A 26,288-nucleotide genomic window follows, 5' to 3' on the forward strand; every position below is an offset into this window, starting at 1 on the left:
TAGAAATGTTACCGGCAGGAGTTTTGGAATTCTTTTACTGTTTTGCAATTAAGTTCCATTGCATTCCTTGTTTTTATGTTAATGGCAATAAAGATTTTATCAATTTGCTATTGTCCTCAGTGTATGCGTTCTTGCCAAGCACCCCGAGAATCCTCTCCCATTAGAGAACTCTCTGAGTTCTTAAACTCTGGAGTCTGAATTGGATAAGAACCTACAAATCTTCTGGTCGGATGCAATCCGTGGCGAGCCATAAAAATTCACTCATCAAATTCAGGTCAACAATGGTAAAAATGAGAAAGGGGGCAATTTTTCAGGAACAGTGTGGCTGTGACACTTGTATTTTTGTCTGATTTCGTAAGCATGTAGTTTTTAAGCGAGGTGAAACTTGTGGGCACACAGGACAAATCAGACTCCTGCAAGGGGTACAGTCAGCTGGAAAGGTTGAGAGTCACTGGGTTAGATTATCATTCTGATATGGTTGCTTTTGGTAGAACCCAGGTGCAATCCAAGTCAGTCATTGCTGAGCCAATTCCCCACTGTTTTGCCAATGTCCCTCAGTCATGGCGCTGCTGATGCACCTCATTCCAGCACCCTTTGTTATTCCAATCCTGATCCACCAGCAAGCTGGGCCAGGACAGTGAAGGATGAGATGCACCAGTCTTGGAAAGCTGCACAAACCCCTCCCCTTGCCTGCAATGTACATATGCACAACTCTGACCACCAGGAGAACATTTCTCTTGCAGGAACCCAGCTCCCTAGAACACAAGATTCTCATTGTGATATGCAGAGAAAGACTGCTCAGAAGTGCAAGGTCTTATAATAAACACGTTGCCTTCAATGGAACTAGTACAATGTACATCAGCCGAGGATCTGGCTTGCATGTGAATCTGTCTCCAAAGAGGGTATTTGATTCCTTTTCTCTTTCACAATTTTATGACTGCCCAGGAAGAGGGATGGAAATAAATGTCACTGCTGTTATACCCTAAGGTGCTTGAATCCTTTTTCTCATCTAATTTTTAACTGTCCCTTCTAAATTCCCTAAAAGAAACAGGAAAGCTCAAAAAAAAAAAAAATCACCCACAGAATCCTTGACTTATGTCAGAGCATGAAGATATTGCTCTTATTTTTTTTAAAAATGTTTAAATCCGTTCCTTATTCGCTGCTGGCAAGGTGATTAGTCCTGGGCAGTTGTATACATTTACCAGCATTTCAGGGCTGTAGTCTCTAGAGGACGTAATGATTAAAATGCAGAATGTGGGTTAACAAGAGCCCAGAGAGAGATGGCACCCTATGGAGTTAAATCACTCCACCCTTTCCCTAAATTCCATGGCCCAGAGACAATCCTTCCCAGCAACCAGCCTCCCGAGATTCCTGCCTCCTCTGATAAAGCCATTAGAGGGAGGGTGATGCAGCTGTTCATCAGTTCTTTTGTATTCGCTGCACTATTCAAATGAGGATGGTATTTGCCAGTTGTGTTGTTGCAGCTCTGTGGCCTACGGGGCTGACCATCGTTTCTGGGTGTACATGGATGTGTTTTATGTTTTACATGTTAAATGGTGCAACATTTAAGGTTCATTCGTGATATGTCAATGGCCCACTCGCTGCCAAACTCAGCACGTACAGAAACGTCTATTGCGAAATGCCTTTGGAAATGATGGGCTTTCGGTTACGTTGCCTACGCATCTCAGGCCTGACTGCAATGGCATCGTTTCATGACGTTTCAATGGGCATTGCCCAGCTCCTCACCAGGACCCCTTATTATGGGGAAGTGAGGCCCCGAGAGGCTAAGTAACTTGCACAAGGTCACACAGGAAGTCAGTGGCAAAGCAGGAAATCAAGCCCAGGTCTCCCACATCATAAGAACATAAGAATGGCCCTTCTGGGTCAGACCAAAGGTCCATCTAGCCCAGTATCCTGTCTTCAGACAGTGGCCAGTGCCAGGTGCCCCAGAGGGAATGAACAGAACAGGTAATCATCAAGTGATCCATCCCCTGTCACCCACTCCCAGCTCCTGGCAAACAGAGGTTAGGGACACCATCCCTGCCCATCCTGGCTAATAGCCATTGATGGACCTATCCTCCATAAACTTATCTAGTTCTTTTTTGAACCCTGTTATGGTCTTGGCCTTCACAACATCCTCTGGCAAGGAGTTCCACAGGTTGACTGTGCGTTGTGTGAAGAAATACTTCCTTTTGTTTGTTTTACACCTGCTGCCTGTTCATTTCATTTGGTGACATCCAGGCACAACACCCCAACCACCAGGTCATCCTTCCTTGGACCAAATCAATAATACCTGGTACATTCACAGATCCCAATCTCTGCTTTTGGGTGCAAGGACAGAAAAGTAACATCTCAACCAATTGCTGATTATCTCTCTTAGGTACTTACATGGCCCCCCATTGCCATGGTAGCTGAGCACCTCACAATCATCATTGGATTTATCCTCACAACATCCCTGTCTGGTAGAGAAGTGCTATTATCCCCAGTGAAACTAAAGTGCAACAAGACTTAGGCTCCCAAGTCACGTAGGAACTTTTGAAAAATGTTATCCTGTGCGACTTCAGAGCACAAATCCCATTCAAAGTCAATGCTCCTAACTCTCTAGGGCCCAGGTCCTCAAAGGTAATTACATGCCTAGCTCCCACTGGAGTTAGGTGCCTAAATACCTTTGAGGACCTGGGCCAAATCTTCTTTGAAAATCCTGCCCTTGGCCTTCACCTTCATCGTAATGCCTTGTACAAGGCTACGCCAGGCATGTTGAAACACCCTACTCCCCTTATTTTGTCTCTCCAATTATACAGATTACACACACACCACATTTTAGACAAATGTTTTATTTTAAAAACAATTCCTCCATTTAATACAAAATTTGTATACAATTTGTCAGTATTTCACTTTAGGAAATAATTAATTACACTATATGTATAACATATAACAATACATATACCTCTACCCCGATATAACACGACCTGATATAATGTGGTAAAGCAGCGCTCTGGGGGGGGGGGGGGGGGGGGCGGGGCTGCGCACTCCGGTGCATCAAAGCAAGTTCGATATAACGCGGTTTCACCTATAACGCGGTAAGATTTTTTGGCTCCCGAGGACAGCGTTATATTGGGGTAGAGGTGTATTTTTAAAAAACATGTTTTCAGGCAGCTGTTGTGTTCTGGAAGACATGTGCCATATTTTGGCACATGTGGTGGCTATTTTGTATACAAAATAAATATTTAACTACATATTGAAGAGGCATTTAAAATGAAAAAAAGACTTCTCAGCTCTGCTATAGCACTTGGATTTTTTCCCCCTTCCTCTATTTTATACATTAAGGCACATGAAATTACATCCAAAGCTATTTACAGGAAAATATATTGCAGAATCGTGTAACATATTACAGGTAAGCCAAACTCACTCAAGATAGGTCTACACTGCAATTAAAAATCCATGGCTGGCCTGTGCCAGCTGACTAGGGCTTGGGCTAAGGGGCTGTTTAACTGTGGCGTAGACATTCAGGCTCTGGCTGGAGCCTGGGCTCTAGGACCCTGGGCAGTGGGAAGGTCTCAGAACCCAGGCTGCAGCCTGAGCTGCACCACAATTAAACAGCCACTTAGCCTGTGTCAGCTGGCACAGGTCAGCTGCAAGTGTCGAATTGCAGTGTGGACATACTCTTACAGGCATGTTAAATATTGTGATCTATATCATATATATAAAATAATAATCACGCTTTGCATGATTGTGAGTATACATGTAAAATATATTATAATATATACACATAAGTACACACACAGTAAGGTCCTGATCCTGCAAACAGTGATGCACATGATTAGCTTTAAGCCCAGAAGTAGTCTCTCTGGAGGCTAGTTTGTATATGTTTGCAGAGCTAGGACCATAGGGTATGTAATAAACTATACCCATTTATATTAGACAAACCAAAATATGTAGGTGATAATTAACTTATTCATTTGTACAGTGCAAAGGCTAATCCTTTGCTTTTGTCGCTGTTGGATGCCAATCCAACTTGCCACCCCTCAGTTTTCAAAGAGCTCTGAAAGAGTACTTCACATTAAACCTCACCCACACGGCCAGGAAGGAGGTAAATATCATCACTCCGGTTTTTACAGACGCGCAGACTGAGGAACAGAGGGATTCAGTGATTTGCCCAAGACCCGTTTCACAGCTTGTATTTAACAGGGCACTTCCCATTAACTTTAAAACTCATTCAGCCCCTTGAAAATATATGAGCCAACAAGAAGACATGCAGCACCTCCATTACAGATACAGTGTAGCATTTGTTCATAGAGCATGTTCCTGCTCCAACTGAATTTAATTGCCAAACTCCTATTTATTTCAACCGGGAGCAGGAGCAGGAGCAGGTCCAGTGCTTGTTCAGTTCTTGAGTGTGAACTGCCCCAGAGTGTTCAAATACAGAATGGCAGCCTGGGTCTGGATTGTCTATCCATTACCGGCAGGATTCTGCAGAGCTGTACTATAATGCTAGCTGCAGAAAGTGTCACTGGGTGTCACTACTGGAATATCAAACTATTGGCTGCTTCCAGCCAATGCCTCATTTCAAGAAGAAGAAATATTGTATCTAGGGGGCCTCGTGTTTTTTTAATTGTTTACATTGTCGTGTTCTGCCAAGCGAACAAGACAACAGCTGCATTCAGAGTGGGGTTTGCTGAGGTTACTTAGCGAACAATGATAATCCTGTGGGCACAGAAAGGGGTTCAAAAGCAACAGCGGAAAGGGTCAAGAACCAGCAGCAGGGGAGCCTGACGGGTTGTGAACCTCCAACTATTTGGGGCTTTGCATAGTTAGCTGGAGTTTGATTGGAATTTCGTTCCACGGGGTGATTCAGTTTAATTGTGATGTCAGGGCCAGAAGAATCCTCGAAAGCTACGCTCGTCCACATGGGGGCCAAACACACAACGTAGATGGAGACAGTAGGCCAGATCCCCAGTGGCACACACGTAGTTCCACTGAAGTCAGTGGGTGAGGATCTGGCCCAATAAATACTATTTATGCTTTCATTGGAAGTTCTCTTTTCCTCCGCTCCCCTCCCTTTTTTCATAGTCTCTGCATTTGCTTTTCATGCAGCCTGTTCCCACCCTTCACCTTCTTTTTCCCCTCTGCAAACACCCCTCTTAACAGGATGTTCATTGTGATGCACATGAACGCAAACAGGAAGCACAAGAGTGGGGGTGTGTTGGGCATGCAGGGTTTGCAGGTGAAGTAGCAGTGCAAATGCTGAGTGCTAAAGTCTGCAGTCGGGACAAGTTGCATGCTTGTTCGCTTTGAGTGGCCGTTCTTAATCTTCTCCCCACGTATCTGAATTTGCTTTCTCTCAAGGCTGTGAATATAAAGACTCTGCCCTTATACACAGACACCCGGATTTGGACTACCCTCTAATAAGAGTTATTGGGATGGTATGAATACACTGGTTTAGCTTAACAGGAGTCTGACAGGCAGAAAGAAGCAGAATGGCTCCAGATTACCACCTCTCAACAAACGCTTAAAAACTGTTAAGAGGCAGTACTGGAGTTATTACCGTCCACGATTCTGTTTCCATGTCTCCAGACAACCTACAAAACTGTTTTGACCAGGAAAAGCCAAGGCCCACAAAACACAAGACAACAAAGGATCCTAGCAAGGTTTAAAGGGGGTCACTCTCTCAGGGGGAGGGAGAGCCAAAAGGGAAACCAGATTGGCATGAGACTCGGAAAGAGGAGCCACTTGGGGGTCTGGAGAAGCTAGGCCTCCCTAGGTCGCCAAAGGATGGTAGGACTAGATTTGTTTTGAAATCCTCTCTCTAATGCATTCTACTATTGCTAAATACAATATTTTGGGTTCAAAAAGGTCTGCTCACCATATACCGCTGGTCACAAACTCCCAAAGGGAAGAACGGTAGGTGCCCAAACTCAGTTGGACCTGCTCGGTAAGCTCAGTTGATACCCATGGTTCTATAGCCCACATCTCAGTCTAAGAGTGGGAGAATCACATGATTCCACCCCAAGAGAGGAACAGGCATGAGGCCTAAGACCTGAGGGGGAGCACTCAGAGAGACCAGAAAGGAGACCGGAGGTGCAGCCAGCCCTGGAACGAACACCAACGCATACGGAATATTCCTTTACACGGGGAGTAGTCAGGGCGGCTCTAGCTTTTTTGCCGCCCCAACCATGGCTGTCAGGCAGCTTTCCGCAGCACGCCTGCGGGAGGTCCACCGGTCCCGCGCCTTCGGCGTACCTGCCGCCAAATTACCGCCGAAGCCACGGACCTCCTGCAGGCAAGCCGCTGAAGGCGGCCTGACTGCCGCCCTCGCAGCGACCGCCAGGCCACCCTCCCGTGGCTTGCCGCCCCAGGCACGCGCTTGGGGCGCTGGTGCCTGGAGCCACCGCCGGGAGTAGTTATTGCATTGCTAGGTTCCTACTGTTTGGCTCAGATCAGGGGCGGCTCTAGCTTTTTTGCCGCCCCAAGCACGGCAGGCAGGCTGCCTTCGGCGGCATGCCTGCGGGAGGTCCCCGGTCCCGCGGCTTCAGTGTACCCGCCGCCAAATCCACGGACCTCCCGCAGGCATGCCGCCGAAGGCTGCCTGACTGCCGCCCTTGCAGAACCCGGCAGGGCGCCCCCCGTGGCTTGCCGCCCCAGGCACACGCTTGGAGCCGCTACTGGCTCAGATGACAGTACACTGTAGTATAAAAGGGAATCAGTTTTTGATGAGGCTGGAATTGGAGTCGATTTGCTCTTCCTGGATAGGAATTCGAAAGCTCCTTCCATCTGAAAAACACAGAGTACAGAAACTTTGTATAGAGCAGGAGGGGAAAGAGAAGCAAATGGCTCTTCTGGTTCCATGCACACATGGGCGCACAGAACAACTAAGGCAGGGAGCGACTTCTAGATTACTGCTTGCTGGTCTAGCCGATACGGGGTATGTAGTAGAAGTGGGATGGGTTTAGGGAACAATGGGAACATATTTTATTGCTGCTGTGTAACGAGAAGAGCAGGCAGCAGTGGGCTGACCCAGAACCATGCGTCTAATTGGCTTTGAATGGAGTGCCCGCCCCCTTGTCAGTCAAACAATTCATTCATTTGGAAAAGGTGAATGAAAGACCCTGCGGCAGCTCATTTGTACATGGATAGAAAAGGGTCACAACTTCAGCAGGCATCTTACAAGGTTGCCCGACAGAGTAGCAATTTTTTTTTTTAATTATTTGTATATTATTGATTCCCCTCTCCCCAAGTAAGGGGAAAAACAGAAAAGAGATAAAGAAAAAAGGAAGGAAAGTACAAAATTGCAAATAGAGGGGGAAGTACAAGTTCTGATGACATAGGCAGATACAGTATATTTCAGCCAGGCTGGTCCTGTGTCACAGATTCACTCAATGGGTATATGATGCACTATTATTTTTTTCAGCATGCTGTATAAATTCAATCCTCCTCCTCGGTGAACTGATCTCAGCGGTGCGTGTGTGTGTCAAATATTTTGGTAGCTATAAAGCCACACAGAAAAGAGAGTAATGAAGTAAAGAGAAAAGGGAAGAAGGGGGAACAGTAAGCAAGGCAGGAGGGAGAAAAGATAAAGGACTGGGAAGAGAAGGAAGGGAGCAGAGAGGGGAAAGGAGAACATCTCAGTTCCCATCCACTTAGGGTTAATTAAAGCCTTCTAAAAAGTTAGACCAAATCTTTTCAGATTTGTCTGAGGCCCCTCCTCTCTGAAATACTGCCTGCTCTTTAGCTACCAGGTCATCCAGATCGCTAAGTCAAGCTTCTACCCCTGGAGGCAATTTTCTCTTCCATCTAAGCAAGCCATGCAGCTACAGGCACCGCTCTAGAGAGCCAAGCTTTCTGTGAGCTGGAGAGTTTCCAGGGTGATCAGATATATCCCCCAAAACAGTGCTCAGCTCTGGCAGACCCGCACCTCCAGCAACAGTCTGCATCAGCCAGACCCATGCACTCTAACTTACGCAGGGACCAATATAAATGAAAAATCTGGATCAGCCTTAAACCCAGACCACAAGCAGAGTTTTTAATGTTTTTCAAGGCACTTTCCCATTGGCAAAGGGCCAGGGATGTATGCAAATCTTTGTTCAAGGCCCACCACAGATCATTTAAATTAGGGAGTCATGCAGCGTGAAAAACTTGACTGTCCAGAGGACAAACAAAGTTGGCCAGGGGGATTGCGGAATATTTTTGGTAGACTCCAAAAGCATGATTCCAGTGGGGCTGTGTCTACACTGCAAAACAATAGGGGTGGAAGCCTGGGTCCCGGCTTGACTCAGGCTCGGACCTTCTACCCCATAGGGTCCTAGGCCCTTGGATCTAAGTCCTGGGTTAGCACAATGTCTGTTTAGTAGGAAGGGGAATTAGGCTTGAGTCTGAGTTTGAACCCTGGGCCTACACTGCAGTGTAGCCATACCCTGAGAGACTCAGATTATCCACCCATTCGCTCCAAATTAATTGTGTAGAACAGCAAGCTTTTAAACAGAGACTCACCAAGTTGTCCATTCACAGGAGGCCTCTTTGGCTTCTCCTTTTTGGTCGTCTGGATAATCAAGAGGAGGATGGACATTCCAGATACCATGAGCAACGTTAAGCAAATCAAAATGAGCGATAAAGACCCTAGGAGAAAAATAAAGGAAGAACATTACACACGAGAGAGAGAGAGTATCAGAGGGGTAGCCGTGTTAGTCTGAATCTGTAAAAAGCAACAGAGGGTCCTGTGGCACCTTTAAGACTAACAGAAGTATTGGGAGCATAAGCTTTCGTGGGTAAGAACCTCACTTCTTCAGATGCAAGTAATGCCATTACTTGCATCTGAAGAAGTGAGGTTCTTACCCACGAAAGTAATGCCATTACTTGCATCTGAAGAAGTGAGGTTCTTACCCACGAAAGTAATGCCATTACTTGCATCTGAAGAAGTGAGGTTCTTACCCACGAAAGCTTATGCTCCCAATACTTCTGTTAGTCTTAGAGAGAGAGAGAGTGCAAGAGCACGCACTGCTGGGCCCCTGCATGATTACCATCCCGAGTTACATACGACGTAGGCACTCCAATGCCATGATGATGAGCATCACACAAAAACTTGTTAAATCAAACAAGATGATGATGAGCATGAAACCTGGGAGATTGAATGCATGAGAAAGTGATGACGATTCCAGTAAGGATAATGACATAACGGTGGCAACCTCAGAACCATGAAGTGAACATGTCGCCCTACAATTAAGGCTACATTTATGTCACAGGAGTCAGGGTGTCCACGTTTCCCATAGTTTTTAAAAGCTAACCATGACTGCAAGTGGGTAGGTGGCTACGATGGCAAGAGATTAAATGGTTTCACGGAGTTGGCAGGTCATGAGAGCTGCCAAATTCAAATCTAGCATGTACATGAGGCTAAGGAAGAGCAGGAACCAAATAAACTGGGGAAGTGGAAATGAGTCATTCCTCCTGTTTGAGGAGGGAATACACCCGAGAGGTTATGGGATGCCTGGGTTGGTACAATCACCTTGTTAATGCCTTGAGTTATTTTTTTAAAGATATAATTATTTTTGTGTATATACAGGATGAGAGGAATGCTCATTGTGGGGCTGTGGGAAAATAGGTCTGAGAAGGAGAGGGAGGCTGCATGGCATATAGGATTAGGAGAAGGCACCCCAATGCTTGGGGAAGGGACAGAGATGCTTGTGGAAAGAGGTAACAAAGGGGCCATGGAGGCATGCAGAGGAAAAGAGGAGGCAGGCAGGCAACAAGTGATGAGATGTTGACAGTAACAGAGCTGTGCGGGGAGTTTGAAACTGCTAAGGAAGGGGATGTGAAATCTGAAGTGACTGGTTACAAAGGGGGCTGATATAGTTGAAGGAAGAGGAGTTTGGCAGAGGCATTTTTGATAGACTGAAGGGGAACAAAAGAGTTGTTCAGAAGAGCAGGCAAAAGGAGGCAACTACTAGAAGACAAGACTCAGCCTTCCCTTACCCCAGTTAGTCTCCTTTATAACGGGAGTGGTGGAAAGGGTGTCTTTGGACGTGAAGGGGGTGGGTGCTGTAGTAGATCCATTGCTTCTGCGGCTGATGATAGAGAGGTATGAGGTGGATGTTTGGAGTGTGGTGGCCTGTTTGTCCTGGTCATCACAGATGGCATCTTCTATTTTTGTCCCAGCTCTCAGAGTCTTTTTACCATAAGCGGTGCAGCTGCCAGTGTAAATAAACAAATGGAATTATTTAAATAGCTTCGGTGCTGAATATAAAGATGACCTGTACAGGAAAAAAGATGGAGCATATGCAAATTTTTTGGGGCGTGTGTGTGTGTGTGGTGGGGGAGGAGCTTCTTTATGTTGTATAAAGGAGGCCTGGATTTTTTTTTTTTTAATTAAAAAACAAACAAACAACAAATCTTTTCCTGCTTGCTTGAACATTGGAAATTCAGATGATCCCTCCACAGCAACACTCAGTAGCCACTCCAAAGTGGAGCATGGGTTGCAGCTGTATTCCCAACTTCTGCTCAACTAGAGAGAACACCATGGGATGAGACAAAAAGAAGAGGGGTGTAGAATTGCTCCCAGGGAAGAAAACATCATAGTTTCAGGCAATGCATGCTGGGTTAACAACATGAAAAGACCCCATGCTCGTAAAACTAAACTGGCTCTTTATGGAGAAAACCGTTTACAGGGATGTCGCGACATCAGCTAGCGTTCTCTAGTCATGTGCACACAGGCCAATTTCCTGGAGCCTCCTCCAAACTCTTCCCTCTTGCAAACTGTGGTCCTCCCTTCAGGTTCCATGTGGTTTGCTACAATCACGAATAGCTTCCCTGTGTGAGATGGTGCAGCCCTTTCCAGATATGTGAAATTTCCACTTGGCCAGCTTTCTACTGAAGCCATCATGGTGGAAAAGGGAAAATGCAGGATGCCAATGCATCCCATGAGCTGGCACATAGCCCTCTTGCAGGCATCCTAAGAGTCATCATGAATACAAGTCTTACTGAAATTAATTGCTGGCTTACCTTTGGGAATTCCATACACTGACTTTAGGGAAGGAGATAGAAGGGTCTGCTGTGAGCAACCCTTAACTACTGTGCAAGAAACAAAAAGTTTAAGCCCAGTTTGTTTGGATGAGGGATACGTACTTGGTCCAGGGCCAACATCTGTCATTGTTTCCATTGGAAAAATGCCCATCAGGACAAGGGAAGCATTCTGAAAAAAGAGACAATATTTTAAAACTATGGTTGCTTGATACAGATTTGGAGTAGCTGTGAACATCTTTTGGATAAACCTGGAGCAAGAATGATACATGAGCATTACAATGTATAAAACAGCTTCCATTCCAGAGTGTCACGCAAAACCAGAGTACATACAACAGCACCATTGAAATTGCAGTCAACATTTGGGTCGGTACAAAGGGAAGGTAGCATATTGAACAAGTACAACACCCTTTTTATTCTGTTTCCTGGTGAGGTACCTTGCATTTCCTGCAGAGTGTTTATGGAGGTTAAAGAGGAGAAGTCCTGTGGCAACATTTTGCACACCACCCTGTTAGCAATGGTTGTCTTGCAGACGGAGATAATTTACAAAACAGCCAGCAGGTGCTTTTCACTGGGAGGAATACTGTTATAATTAAAAAAAAAAAAAAAAAAAAAAGCGCTAATTACTCACCGTTTCCTGATGGAGATTCCTCTGACGATCCGCTGTCGTATGGAGTGTAACCCTTCATGCACACGCAAACTGTATCTGTGATCTTATCGCACTTCTTCACCTCAATGCTTCCCCTATCTAGGAGCAACAGAGTTGTGGAGGTGGAAGGGAAGAAAGGAAATTAATTGGCCTAACGCTCATTGTTCTGCATTGGCAAACGAGAGACATGGAGGTCAAGTCTAGTCTCTTGAACCCGTTTGCAGGCAATGGATCCCCTTGTGCCACTTAACCAGGTCATTAAAGAGCAGAATGAATGGGTTCAAGTTAGAGTCTTATCCAGTTCCTCTTTGACTTGAAACATGGGGGGAAAAAAAAATGTACAATTAAACCACCATTTTCCCCCCCGTCAAAATCTTGTCAAAATTTAAAAAAATTCCACCAGCTCTTATAATGGCTTGAAAAACTGGGCAATTTTTGTCTGTGCAAAAACTTTATCTGCCAGCCCTTTGGGGAGTAGGAAAGAGAAGAGGCCTGAGAAGAGCACCTAAGGACTTTAGGGGGATATTCTGGGGACCCCTGGTAAAGAAGTGGCCACTGCGTAGCTGACTTACCTGTGTCACAGATGGTGCAGCTTTTGCACGAATAGTAATTATGCTTTGAGTTATAGTATCCATCTTGGCAGGGGACGCACTCGGTTCCTGATGATGGCGAGCAGCGGTTTCTCATTCCCTCACCTAGGACAAAGAGCACGTATGGGAGAGGAATCCTTTGGGTCACTGTCTGTGCATTAATAGCCACGACCCACTTCTAGACATCTACTAGCATTCTGAAAATGTGGACAGTAACATCCATCCCCTTCACCAATGCATCCCAAACAGCATTTTTCTACAATAGAACCTTTTGAATGTCAGGGTACGCAGCTGAGGTCACTGCCAAGGGTCAATTTGCCACTGCAACTGTGATACAAGGGGCGGATATCTGTACAATACTGCGGCTTTCCCACAGTACCTCCACCAAGATAAAGTCATTTGAACTGCCTTAGTAGGGACCAAGAAGCAAACATATGCAATGGATGGTATAGCAGGTAGGTTGGATAGACCTATTATGACACGCAGCAATTAAATAGTTAATAACGTGCATGTCTGTAGCATCTTTCTCTAGGGGGATCTCAAAGCACATTAAAGATCAATTAATTAAGCCTGACAGCCTCCCATCTGAGGTATCTATGCATCCATCCAAGCTCTTATATTGGCACTCATCACAGTAGCAGATATTGTTGTCCCCTTTTTAGAAACAGGAAAATAGACCCAGAGAGCGCAAGTGACAAGGTCGCGTAGTGAGGCCGTGGCAGATCCAGGAATAGATCCCAGGAATACTGCTGCTGTTTAACAGAGGCTTGCAGAAGGTGGATGAAAGTAAAGATTCTCCAGGCAGGAATTCACAACGCAAGGAGTATTTACATTGACTCATGGGGGAGAGGGGGATCTTGAGTCAATACAGGGCTCCTATTTGAAACAGGGAGGTTGCTACAAAATTGTAAAATAAGTTTCAGTAAATGGATAAGCACCTTCAGTTGAGCAACATTGTGCAAAAGGAAATGTTTATAAACCCAATCCTGCATATTCCCCTTGACTTCTGAGCTTGTAGGATCAGCCACTATAGCCCAGATCCTCAAAGTTATTTAGGCACCTGACTTCCATTGAAATCAATAGACCATACGAGTCTATATACCTTTGAGGATCTGGACATACTTCACTCAGTCTTCTTTTCAGAGCACTTCCCCATGGCCCAAACTGAAAATACATTGACGGATACATAGAACTGGGGGGGGGGGGGGGGGAGAAGGTGGGGGGACGCAGAGGATGTGGGTCTTCACACAAATGTATCGGTTTTGTTTTGTACCCAAATCAGTATTAGCTCTGCCTTTCAGATTTGTGGTTTGATAGCACTGAAGTCCTTCCTGGCATCATCCAAATGTGGACCACCTGTAGGAGTTGGAAATTGATTCAGCCTCTCTCCTTGGACACAGGTGCCAACTATGATAGCAGTGTCTAATATGAACACCTATTTATTTCTAACATGCTTAATTAGCATGGCGTCTGTCCACTAAGAACTTGATTAACGCCACCAAAATCATTTCACTTTCGCCAAAACAGCTGTCAGAGGAGTCTGAATTCAAATCACTAATTCAGAAGTGATGTAAGATGGCATAACTGAGATCAGAGGAGTGGAGTGGTACAGGTTCAAGCATTGGTCCCGAGTTCTAATTCTGGTTCTGATGCTCATTTTTTCTGTGGCACTGAGCTTAAATGTTCTGTTTCCCCATCTGCACTATCCCACTGTTATTTAGCCCACTCAGAGGTATGTCAGGAAATAATCAAATCACGTTTGTAAAGTGACATATAAAACACTACAGCACACGTCTCTCCTTCTATTCTAGAGATTGCTGCTATCTGCTTTACTCACAGCTGTTACAGGCAGCTAAGTAACATATCCCATGTGTCTCTCTCAGAATTTGAATTCCCCCTTCGAGGAGTACTTGTTTTAGATACACACAGCATTATACTAAAGGAATGCCTGAATGGACAGAAAGTTCCCCCTGTTAAATGTTGGTCAGTTGTGCCCTGATCTCAAGCCCCGAAACTCTCCTCAGAGAACTTGCATATAATGGGTAGGTTTTTTTGCAAGAAATGAGGCATACTTATGTTGCTGCAACAGATAATGCAACAATACTGTACTTTGTACTTTCAGCTGAGTTCAGAATGCTTTTCAAACATTAATTACGTTTCACAACTTTTGAAGTAGGTAACAATTCAATCTAGTTTCTGTTTCGTAGACTGATAATTAGGTACAGGGATTAAATGACTTGTCCAAGGGTCAAACAGCAAGTCAGTGGCAGAGCCAGGAATAGTATCAAGAGGTTCTGAGTCATCTTATGCTCTAGTTATCGAGGCACATTTCCTATATCTCGCTAATGGCCTAACATACAGTACAGGGGTTTTCAAACTTTTTGTATGGGTGACCGCTTTCACACAGCATGTCTTTGAGTGCGACACCCCCTTATAAATTAAAAATGGGGGGGGTTAATTTAATGGGGGCTCGGGACTGTCAGCCCCATGAAGCTGACAGCTTGCGACTCCCACGTAACCACCTTGCAACCCCCTGAGGGGTCACGACTCCCAGCTTGAGAACCCTGGTATAGGCTACTTGAAAATAAGGAGCAATCATTTTTATGCTCAGTACTTTTAAAATCCAGCTGTAATTAATTTTTTTATTCTCACCCTTGCTCTTGGAAAATGAGGATCACACTGTACTTTTTTCCACCCCACTCATTCATTTTCTCTAAGTTTCACTGGGTGCTAACAGCAAACAGTTCTGAGAAAGGATAACTCATTATTCTCACAGCACTAAAACCCATTAACTCACTATCTATTGCACATCCTACACTCTCAGGAAACAGACTACTCTCCTGAATGCAGAATGTTCCAAGAACTGGCAGGCAAAATTCGGGGCATTTTCCGAGTAGCTGGGAAAGAATTCATTTGAACAAAACCATACCAACCCACAACACCCACAATTAAATGACCTTGTACCACAGAAGATATTGTCTAAATCAACTATCTTGACTGCTGCATTTTCATATGGCCATTACCAAAGACTATATGTATCCGCTGCTTTACCTCAGTAATTAATTGCAAGACATAGTAATATATTCACCCGCGGGGACAGGAGGGAGACATGTTTTCCCAGTCTAGCACTTACTCAGTAGCTTCTAACTAAGCGACAGCCCATGGAAACTCCCTCACCACATTAAGGAGAAAGAAAGTAGCATGTGACACATGAGGTATTGTCTGTACCCACTTACCAGGAATGGGATGTGTCCCAGAATGAGGAACTCAAAACCCCTCATAATTCAGTAGCTTTGGGAATACCCTGAGGGCTCGTGCGGCAAGCCAAGTCTCAAAAATGGGGATCTGTTACAACCAGTATCTTTGGAAAACACTGATTTCAGTTTTCGCTGCAGTAGCTAATGCAGTACAGATTTTACATGGACGGGTGGAATGGAATTGTGAATAAAGAAAGAGCTCTAATTTGAAGATGCATAGACAACTCTGTACAGGATTTTTTTTTTAAAACAAAAACCTCTTGCAAAAAGGTGCAAGCACACAATCTAACCATCTTGCAGAGATGAGAATATACCTTCCCTTCCTGTCAGCCCTGAACTCTACATGCCACTTTCTATTAACAGACTGCCCATTGTACAGTGTGGTGTCACATGCCAGTTGTGGTTACTCTGGGTTGTCAAGCAATTTCTATAATCATATCCAACTAATAGAGCCTGTGTATTTTTTGCACTTTTCCACTTCCTCAGCTCTGATTGCAGAACTGTCATTCCGCTCTAACAGCAGCTGTGAGAAAGAAAAAACAGACAGAGCAAAATTCATTCAGTTTCTACCAAAAAGGAGAAAGTGGGAGGAAACAAGTACTCCGTTTGCTGCCGCCTATGGTCTTGTCAAATCATGCTCATGAATTACGTGAAGCAAAGAGAACTAGCTCTCTTCACAGGGAGGCGTCCACATGGCATGTGGATCATGCCTGCAGAGCAATTTAAAAATCCAAAGATGCCGGCCATCCATAAATCTTGATTTTTCCAGTGATGTTTGGCATGCCCTGTTCTCTTCAATAGGAGAGCATATGGTCAATCGACACTTTAAAAAAAAAATATATATATATATAAGCTTTAGCTACAGTAAACGCTGTTTCAATGGAAGCAGCTTTAAAGACATCTTGCAGTGTCTTACCCTTAACTATACTAGACCTAGTTTCTTAAGATGACCCACCATTGCAGCTACAACGTAAGTACTAGCACCAACAAGTCTCCTGTGTCCACCAGCATTTTAACCAGTATGCCATTTCCTGCTAATCTGAGTCAGGCTAGACAATATGTTAGTTAAGATTTCGGCAGTCAGTCCTTGCTAGTGCTCCCATCATGGACCTGCACCAGTGGGAAATTTTAGGAAAAATAAGCCAGTGTAGACAAGTCTCTGAAGATTTCATTCCGTAGAGTGACGCATAGGCTTTCTCAAGGTTACCCGCTTAAGTTACGGAAAGAGTTTATTCCAAACTAGACATCTTATAAAACAGTATTTTATAGTTCAGACTTTGTTTCCGACATGTCAGTAACATTTTGGGTTCACAAGATTACTTCCCCCACCCCCCTACCTCATTAAGTGCTGGACTTTACATCTAACAAGGACTGTCAATATTGAGTTGATGACGAGGACTTACCAGGAGCACACTCTTTGCAGCATCTTTTATGTAAGGGATATTCAAATTGTCCACAAATCAGTCCTGAACACTGCATAGCAGAGAGCAACAGGAAGAACAAAACAGCAGTAAAAGAAGAGACGACAAATTTGGCTAATACTCGCCCAGCCATGCTGACTCTCCACTTCCCCTGCAAAAAAAAGTAAACTCTAGGAGAGGTTGAACCTAGACTGCTGAAGAACAGGAAGGCAATTCATATGCCTGCAATGGGGAAATTCCCACCATGTACCACCTCTTTTCAGCTCCTCCTCCTTTCAGCTTTCGGGTTCCTTCAAGGAAGAAGGGAAAATAAAGTTTTCTGAATCAATTCTATGAAAGAATTATTTTAGGCCCTAAAAAAAAGACCACATGCCATTTCTTAGCTTAAGGTTTTATTAGGAACGAACCACGTCCTTTGTGAGAAACACGAGCCTTAGCCTCCCGTTATCTGAACTGAAGCGCTGTCACTCATTTCGAAAGCCAGAAGGGGAACATACTGAATAGTTTTGCAAGAATTCTGGCTAGCAGTTTTCAGGGATAGTGGTTAAATGTCACATATTAGCCTCTTGCTATGCAAGTATCACTCCAGCTTGCGTAAATGGGCAGAGCTTTAATGGAGGGAGAAATAGGAGACAGTGTCCACCATTATGACGACAAAATTAACTCCTAAGTATTAAAATTAAGAGTGTGGTGCATCATATATAGCTCAGGGAATGGTACGTGTGAAATATGGACTGTGTACACGCTAATTCCACGGGGGCTAGGTGCACATGGAATCTGCCCCTTTGCCCTTAGTACAACAGTGGGGCTACTGCATTGGAGCCACAGTAGTTTCCACAGCAGCTGCATTGCTCTAGCCAGGGGAGTGTGGCCTATACGCCAACCAGCCATTCTAACCCTTCTCTCAAAGCCTTTCTGTGCTCTATGGGAAATGAAGCACCCTGCAGAACTGTTTCCCTTAGGGCACAGGGGATGAGGAACCCACATGGATGTCCCTTAGTATTGTTGGTGTCCTTCTGTACAGCAAAATCACATCAGTTCTGTTCTCTTCGTGCCTGAGAAGGAGGACCTGAAGAAGGAGTGCCTGGGATGTGGGAGGGGGACGCCAGCAGTAGTGAGAAGGGGACAGGGCATCATCTTGTTCTCCTTCATGAACAAGTTAGTACAGCACAGAAGGGGAGAATGAGACTCATGACAGAAGCAGCGAGGTTTCACCGACATTCATCATTCAAGTTTTATCAACAGGAGTTAGACACACAGGTTTTGGGATTCCCCGAATCTGCTTAGCTACCCTAGTGAAAATGGCCTTTAAAAGTGTTCAAGCCAAGGCCCAAATTAAAAGACAATAGTCAAAAAGGGATTTTATTTGATTTTTATTTAAATTTGTCAAGTTTTTTAGAACCAGACTTCTAAGACTCAGCATTTCTGATGTCAATTTACAGTTCACTTGCAAGAAACCACCACCAGGTCTGTATTGGAGGGAAGTAAATTTGGACCGGAAATGAATGACATCCTTTATAATCTGATACAGTTGAGAGGATTGCAGAGCAATTCTATTGCTGTATTTTATTTATGCTGTTCCCCTCTCCCCCAGTGTCTCTGAATTTTTAAAGACATACCCCAATTTTTTTTTCCATTCCACAGTCCTCTCAAAATCATTGGAAAGTTACAGCTTTAGTAAAGCCGTTCCTTTCAAAAGAAACCAGAGCTGATGTTTTTTTCACTCCAAATTATCTTTTGCTCTATCTGCAATGAAAAAAGAACACAACCCACACTGGTCTGCACATAGGAAATTAAGTGGCATAAGTCTTGCTACGTAGCATCACTATAAAAAAAAAAATCAGGTAAATATAATTTTATATCGTACTGACTTATTTCTTCCCTTTGCAACTTTTGATCAACTTAAATGGTCTTCCTCTCCCTTTCATCGCAAGTAGCAGGATCTGTTTATTCATTTGGAAGGGAATCAGAACAAAAGACTTTGATGTGGATGAAATTTACAAACAACATAAGGTTGGAAATGTGCTAAACGCATTTAAAGCAAAAACAATGTAAACATTGATGACTATATATTCAGATTCTACTTCATTACAATTGAATGCTGGGAAAGTATCATTCAGTTGATAAATACTGCTAATGTACACACTTTACATTGCAGTACTGGAAGTTGTAACTATATGCACATATCCCAAGTTATATCACACAAGGAATAACTCAACATTAGTCTACTAAAGACCAAATAGGTTTAATTTAATTCCCCCCACCTTTCTCTAAAATACAAACCCTCCCACCTGCCATGTGCCGGTGATAGCTTGGCTACCAAGCACTTTATAGCAGTAGGCAGACTGCTTTTATGTTATGAACAGTGGTAAGTGACCATGGACGAAGTTAAACAATCAACTACTGTAAGTAGTGCTAAATGGAAGAACTGGATCAACAGTAGATTACTGGCAGATGAAAACTGCCCTGTGGCTAAGAATCTGACAGATGCAGAAATTGGGAAAGGCAAGATTGGAAGTAGAACACTAAAGAACCATAGGATGATTAAACAGAACTGTATCTGAACTTAGTTTCCTTCTTTCTAAAATGTAGAGAGAGGAATCATCTGAGTGTCTCCACACAGCCCAGTTGCCCCTTCCTCAAAATGCAAGCCCCCCCGGTCCCCCCAAAAAGGGGTACTAGTTCCTGAAGAGGGGGAGGAGACAGACAGAGTAGATTAAGTCTCGGTTTCTAATCCTCATGATGGCAAATGAACAGATTAATCCACAATGAAAGAGATAACAGTGATGCCAGGGTAACATCATGTGTGTGATAAAAATCACATCAGAGGTATTGTTTCAGGCCCTGTCTACACTACAATCCAACCATGTTTAAACAAACCCAGAAGTTGGTTGCAAGTCAGAGTAGTTGGGGTCCAAATCAGTCTCTGTAGACGCATTATAGAAGGAACATCCAGCTACTTTTGGTTACAAGTAGAACATGAGTAGACTATCACAATTTCCCCACTCTTTCCCCCCTCCTATTTGACTTATGTTCACTTCATGATTCAATTTCTTTAATCTGAGGTCTTAAATAGTTTGTCTTAATGAAGAATCTCAATGCTGGAGCATTGCCAAAGCACAGAGAAATATATTTAATGCAAAAAAGATAAATGTATATAAAAAGACTTTGATACAAGCCATTTAACAAAAAAAGGGGACATTTTAAATCAAAACAAACAGCAATCCCTGTATTTACATTATATTAAGAGAATAAACTTGATTAGATATAACACACCTTAATTGGAATTTCAAGCAAGCCCCCAAAAGATGTTTTTTTTACAGCAAGGGTAAGGCTAGAAAAAAGTGAAGCATTTTTTATTTTAAACATTAGTGGATATGACCCTTGTGTTGCAAGATTCTCCATAGAGATTACCGCCAAAACAGATTAAACCAAAAAGCTCAAGGAACCTTAAGAAGTTCTGAACTGCCTCTGCTAGACCACAGTACAGCTAGAGAAGAGTGGGACATAAATTAAACCAATGGAGGTTGAAACCAATCCTACTTGTAGGGATTAGCTTGTGAGACCTAACCAAACAGCTCTACAAATTTCTAGTTTTAACAAATTTAACCAGATTGAGACAGAGTGAATTCTAATTAGTTGCAACACAATTCATGATTCTAAAAGTTGAATCCATTTTTGCTCCCTGCAGCTCCCTGAACATTCACAGGTTAAGGCATTCCTCTCTCTGTATTTAGAAATGTGAGCTCTTTTGAAATGAAAGTGATTAAAATGAGCTTCTCATTCCCACTGCTGCAGAACAGCACAAGGGCGGGATTTCTGTGACACTGTAGATCAGTTTCCATTCTGCTTTAAATCAAAAAAAGGATTTCACTTGTAAAATTTCGAACACTCCTGTTTAAAATGGAAAGTAATTTTTCAGATTGCGAAAGCAGTGTTGGAAAAGCAGTTATTTAATAATAGTCTCCAACACTGGACACCCAATACCCAGACTAAAAGGTATTGTGAAAAATGCAGGAAGAGGAGGAAGATGAACCAAAAAAAGTACAGATCGGGCTGGACAGCCTTTAAAGCAATGTGGCTGCCATTTCCTTTCTCCTGGCTGTCTGTTCTTTCCAGCCATATTGTTCCTGTCAGCAGAGTGCTAAAAGAAAATACTTACTCTGTTCAAAAACTTTAACAGACTCAGATGCAGCCGGCTTCTCATTCGTATAATGGAATGCAATGAAAACCAGGCCTGTCCAGCCAAAAGCAACGGCGAATATAAATAAGCTCCTCAGCAGTCATAGTTCGTCTGATGGAGCCTTTCACTTATAGTGAATATTGTAAGAGTGTTCACATTTTTCTTTTCTTCACCCTGCTAGTGGCCACTCTAGTACAATTAGAAGTGAGTGAGGTGAATATACACTTGATTTTGGCAGCTGAAAACACAACCTAATCAGCCCACCTGCATTGAGACAGTGTGCACCTCTGATGCAATTTACAGCTGACGTTCATGAGCTGAAAAGTACATATCCACACCCCTAAATATAAAGGATCCTGTGCTGAGCAAAACCAACGCACCTTATACGCCAATTAATCCCTTGCTGGATTCTCCTAGAACGCTGTCAGAAAAGAAATATCCAAAACGATCTCCTTTAAAAAAAAAAAAAGCTAAGATCCTCCAATGTTAATGATGATTTTCATAGATCAGCAGCTTTGTAGGCAACAGAAGTTGGATATTTAAAGATGCCTTCACAAGGCCGAAGCTGAACTTTCAGCTACAATAACTGCACAAGGTAGTATGAACTGGTTAGTCCAGATCCTGCCTTGTTACTTACAGCCCTTTCCTTCTTTATACTGAAGGTTAAAGGAGAACTGCAGTTCTTCTATATGGACGGGTTTTTTTGTTTTGTTTTTTTTTAAGTCTAGGACAACACATCATACACACACAACACATATAGCAGCAAGGTAACTTTCTTTTTGTTTTTGGAAAGCAAGAAGGTGCTTCAGAGCTCTGCAGAGATGAGCATGATCAGAACTCCTCGTGAACATTACGTGCATAGTCCATAAGCTTGCTGCCAGTGAAGTATTCGCTGTATTTCAGGATCTCCTCCAGCTCCAAGTGATGGTTCTGATTCTCATCTGCCACAGCTATCATCTGCTTGGCTTCATTTAGGGCATTGTACTCATTCATAGGATCCATGTATTCCTACAATAGATAAGAAAGGTCATCAATTTCTGCCATAGGGTGCAGTATAGCACATGCCTCCAAGCCAAAATTTGGAATCCTCAGCCCTTGACTGTTTGAGAAAATACCGAGGCCTCCATTACTTGACCCAAAAATGAACATAAACAATAGAAAGCACTAAAATATGTCAGTCTGCCAGGTCAATAACTTTCTTCTCAAAAGGTCCTTCCAAACATCATCCCCTCCTTGGTTCTACCAAACGTCCAAAACTTCTCTGATGTTAGCTGGTGGCTGATTGCAACTGGTATTTCAACAATTTGTTTGATGGGGAAATTGGCCTCCAGCAGTCTTAGTCAGTGACAGAAGGCAAAAGAGATCTGCAAGTTTCCAGACACCAGATTAGACCTAGAATCAGGCAAGAATAGATCCCATACAAAATAAAAGTAGTGGTTGCTTAAGCCCCACTAGACAACTTTGGAGATCGTTTTTATTTTTGTTTCCTCCCAATTTCTTTTTCGGAGGAAAATTACACCTGCAAGTAGAGAGGCCGAGCTAGGGTCCCCCTTTGATAGTCTAACCCTCAATCTTTTGGATTAACACTTTTCTGCATAGGCATTTATTACAAGACCTCTTTCACAAGTAAAGCTCATATAACTGTGAGAGAAGTTATCTGAAATCCACTCTGCATCATGCTTTATTCACAAAATTGCCAAGAGATGCAGATGCCTGCTACCTCGTTGTTCATGCACTGTAAGAGACATTAAGAGCACAGCTTGATTTTCAGAAAGCAGGTTGAGCCTGCAGTGCTGATAACAAACAATATCTTTGATCTTGTAACCTGAGCAAATATGATCAGGAAGTCTCTGATGGAAGCCCTGGATCCATTTTAAAGTCACTTCACTTACCCAATTCTAACAAATTCAATGAGCATGTGCATGAGAGAGAGACAGACAGACAGACAATATGTATTCTGGTGATACCGGTTTAAAGGAATCTGTGCTCTGACAAAATAACCAAACCTCAGACAAAGGGCATCAGTGGCCTCTTCATTTAAACTTTCTTAAACAAAGTAGATTTTCATGATAAAGGAAGGTTTTTCTTTCAAAAGACAAAACCTGATTTTTTCAGTTTAAGCTATTATTGAATAGAATTTATCAGTCAGACACCACCCCTGTGGAAAGTAAAAATACAAGGCATTTGTAAGGACTCTCCCCCATTCTGAACTCAAAATATTCCACTCTGGAGAGAAAAAAAGGATTCCATTCATGATATATGTAAAGCTCTTCAAGTCAGATAAAACAGCAACAAGTTCTACCAGAGTAATTTCAAGGTGCCAATGGTTTCTATGACTTACTGTCTGCCTGGCACATTTTTGTAAAATGGAAACTAGAAAGATCCAAATTAAACTCTCTCACAATGACTAACCCAGAAACAAAAACACATCAAGCAAATGTGATCACCTGTTTTGATAAGATTGCTAAGAATGCCCCATTTTCTGTGATGACTTAGTTTCACACAAAAATTGACACTACTAAACTTTTGGCTCTATTGAACATTAAAACGGAAACAAATTACAGAAGTTTCCGCGACACCAGGCGTTGAGTAAATGAAAAAAATATAAATTAAAGTTGTAAGAGGTCTGTTTTCTTGCACGATTTATGGGTGTGGGCATTGTTGGGTACTTTTAGGAGGAGGCATTGCTTTACACGCACTGGGATAGGTGAATTGAACAAATCACAGTATTTAAAATTTGAAATATATTTGTAACTATCAGATAACCAGGATTTCTGAAGGAAACTTTTGATCTAGAAAGCCTCCTCCAAACCCGCCGTCAAAAAACTGACATGCAATACTGTGACACTAGCAAATCAGATTCCAACTTACACCAAGATCCCCATGCTCACTTGGATACTGACAAATACATAGCTGGAATCAGTCTGGCTCACCTGTGTATTAGTACTGTTAAAATAGGTATCCAAGTTATAAAAATGTCTTTAGTGTTTAGACTTTATTGAATGCTTGTAAGCTGCTGCATGCATTAATCTCACATATAACATCTGCATCCCATGTTATGAGGCAGGGGTGGGCAAAACTTTTGGCCCGAGGGCCACATCTGGGAATAGAAATTGTACGGCGGGCCACGAATGCTCACAAAATTGCGGTTGGAGTGTGGGAGTGGGTAAGGGCTCTGGTTGGGGGTGCGGGCTCTGGGGTGGGGCCAGAAATTAGGAGTTCAGGGAGCGGGAGGGGGCTCCGGGCTGGGGTGCAGGGTGTGTGTGAGAGGGCTCTGGGGTGGGGATGAGGAGTTTGGGGTGTAGGAGGGTGCTCCAGGCTGGGACCAAGGGGTTTGGAGGGTGGGAGGAGGATCAGGGCTGGGACGGGGTGCAGGCTCTGGCTGCGGGTGAACGCTCTGGGGTGGAGCTGGGGATAAGGAATTTGGGATGCAGGAAGGTGCTCGGAGCTGGGATCGAGGGGTTCGGAGGACTGGAGGGGGATCAGGGCTGGGGGCAGGGGCATGGGGAGAGGCTCAGGGGTGCAGGCTCCAGGCGGCGCTTATCTCAAGCGGCTCCCGGAAGCAGTGGCATGTCCCTTCTCCAGCTCCTATGCAGCGGCGCGACAAGGCGGCTCTGCATGCTGCCCCATCTGCAAGCGCCATCCCTGCAGCTCCCATTGGCTGCAGTTCTCAGCCAATGGGAGCTGCGGGGACGGCACTTGGGGCGGGGGCAGCACGCAGAGTGGAGCCCCCTGGCTTCCCCTACACGTAGGAGCTGGAGTGGGGCCATGCCGCTGCTTCCAGGAGCTGTGTGGAGCAGCCACCAACCCTGCTCCCCAGCTGGAGCGCCAGAGTGGGACAAGTCCCAGACTCCGCTCCCCAGCGGGAGCTCGAGGGCTGGATTAAAATGGCTGGCAGGCCGTAGTTTGCCCACCTCTGTTATAAGGTAATATTTAAGTGTTTGTATTGTAAACCTCTGTACCTGTGTAAATCAGACAGGAAAGAAACATGAATTAGTGTGAAATGCTAGCTTCCAAAAGAAGGTGTTAGCTCCTGCCCAAAAGAGAAGGCCCATCAACACCAGACACTATTGTGCAACCTCAGAGGACAAAAGACTTTGTTGATTGCTCTTCCCACCCCACCCCCGGGGTTCCCCAATGAAGAAGAGACATGCAAGTAAGTGATTTCCTTCCCTCAGCTAAGTTTGCAACTCGAAACAGAAGGGTGGGAAGGAATAAAAAACCCTAACAAGGAGGAACTGTATCTTTTTGTTGCTCAGACTCTGAGGGCAAGAATTACCAAGCATAAGCAAAAGATACCCAAGTGCTTAGCCTGGGTTAGCCTTAAAGGGCATATAGAGCTTGCTTTTCATAGAAGCTTGTATTACTTTTTGAAACATCAGACTGGAATTCATCTGTGTGTATATATGTGTACCTGTTAACCTTGTAAATAACTTATTTCCTTTTACTATATAATAAATCTTCAGATAGTTGATCATCGGATTGGTTACAAGTGTGGTCTTTGGTGTGAAACCTAAGGGGCAGTTGACCTGGGGTAAGTGACTGGTCCTTTCGGACTGTGAGTAATCTGAATAATGTTGTGATTTTGGTGTAAGGGACCATCTATCACAAAGGCAAGCTTTCCTGGGTGGTGAGGCAGATTGAAGTACCCAAGGGGACTACCTGTGACTCCATATTAACGCTGTTATAGTGCCTGAGGAGTTTACACTTGATAATTGGTTAGAGAAAGCTAAGTTTAGAACTATCAACTAATGTGGATTTTGTGCCCTACTTCTTAATGCTCTGCCCAGTTTCTTCTCAATCACAAAAGTCCAGCGAAAGATTCCAAGGCAGAGGGGAAAAGAGGATGGGTAATGGAGCACCCACTGGGGGACACATCTTGAAGAACTCCAGTTACTGTACAAGGTAAGCAACCTCTCCTCCTTCAAGCAGTATCCCTATGAATGCTCCATGTCAGGAGATTCCCAAGCAGTATGAAAGAGGGTGCTGAAGAGACGGATTCAGTATGGATTATAGAACAGCGTCATCGAAAGCTGCGTCAGCTCTGGAAGCAGGAAGGAGAGCATAGTTCTGGGAAAATGTATGCACTAAAGACCAGGTGGCTGCCCTGCAGATGTCTGAAATAGGTATGTTTTTCAGTAGGGTTACAGAAGTAGATTGCTTATTCCACCAGGGCTCAAT

The 26,288-nt window shown here is 43.9% G+C and overlaps 2 protein-coding genes across 2 annotated transcripts in view; both read right to left on the bottom strand.

The window, feature by feature from the left end:
• Positions 1-6,700: 6,700 nt before the first annotated feature.
• TNFRSF4 (TNF receptor superfamily member 4) lies at positions 6,701-17,057 on the bottom strand. The gene is made up of 7 exons (XM_065421187.1): positions 16,907-17,057; positions 12,229-12,351; positions 11,639-11,755; positions 11,113-11,179; positions 9,964-10,178; positions 8,488-8,613; positions 6,701-6,771 (listed from the first exon to the last, which is right to left on the bottom strand). The coding sequence occupies exons 1-7, from the start codon at positions 17,055-17,057 to the stop codon at positions 6,701-6,703; spliced, it is 870 nt and encodes a 289-aa protein (XP_065277259.1).
• A 2,984-nt stretch (positions 17,058-20,041) lies between these two features.
• SDF4 (stromal cell derived factor 4) overlaps positions 20,042-26,288 on the bottom strand; it is a 40,358-nt gene continuing 34,111 nt past the window's right edge. The window contains exon 8 of the mRNA XM_065421180.1: positions 20,042-22,115. Coding sequence (XP_065277252.1) covers positions 21,939-22,115 — 177 coding nt within the window. The 3' untranslated portion in view covers positions 20,042-21,938. The remainder of the gene's footprint in view (positions 22,116-26,288) is intronic.

This window comes from Emys orbicularis, chromosome 22 (assembly GCF_028017835.1).
Source record: "Emys orbicularis isolate rEmyOrb1 chromosome 22, rEmyOrb1.hap1, whole genome shotgun sequence".
Lineage (NCBI taxonomy): Eukaryota > Metazoa > Chordata > Testudines > Emydidae > Emys > Emys orbicularis.

Bases quoted from the DNA above. Each gene is read 5' to 3' on its own strand.
- TNFRSF4 (XM_065421187.1), bottom strand. From the start codon at position 17,057: ATGGCTGGGCGAGTATTAGCCAAATTTGTCGTCTCTTCTTTTACTGCT. The intron at 11,756-12,228 runs GTAAGTCAGCTA...TGTTGCTCCTAG, and splicing joins CTGCACCATCTGTGACACAG to ATAGGGGAAGCATTGAGGTG. The intron at 10,179-11,112 runs GTACGTATCCCT...TTACACTGGCAG, and splicing joins AGATGTTGGCCCTGGACCAA to CTGCACCGCTTATGGTAAAA.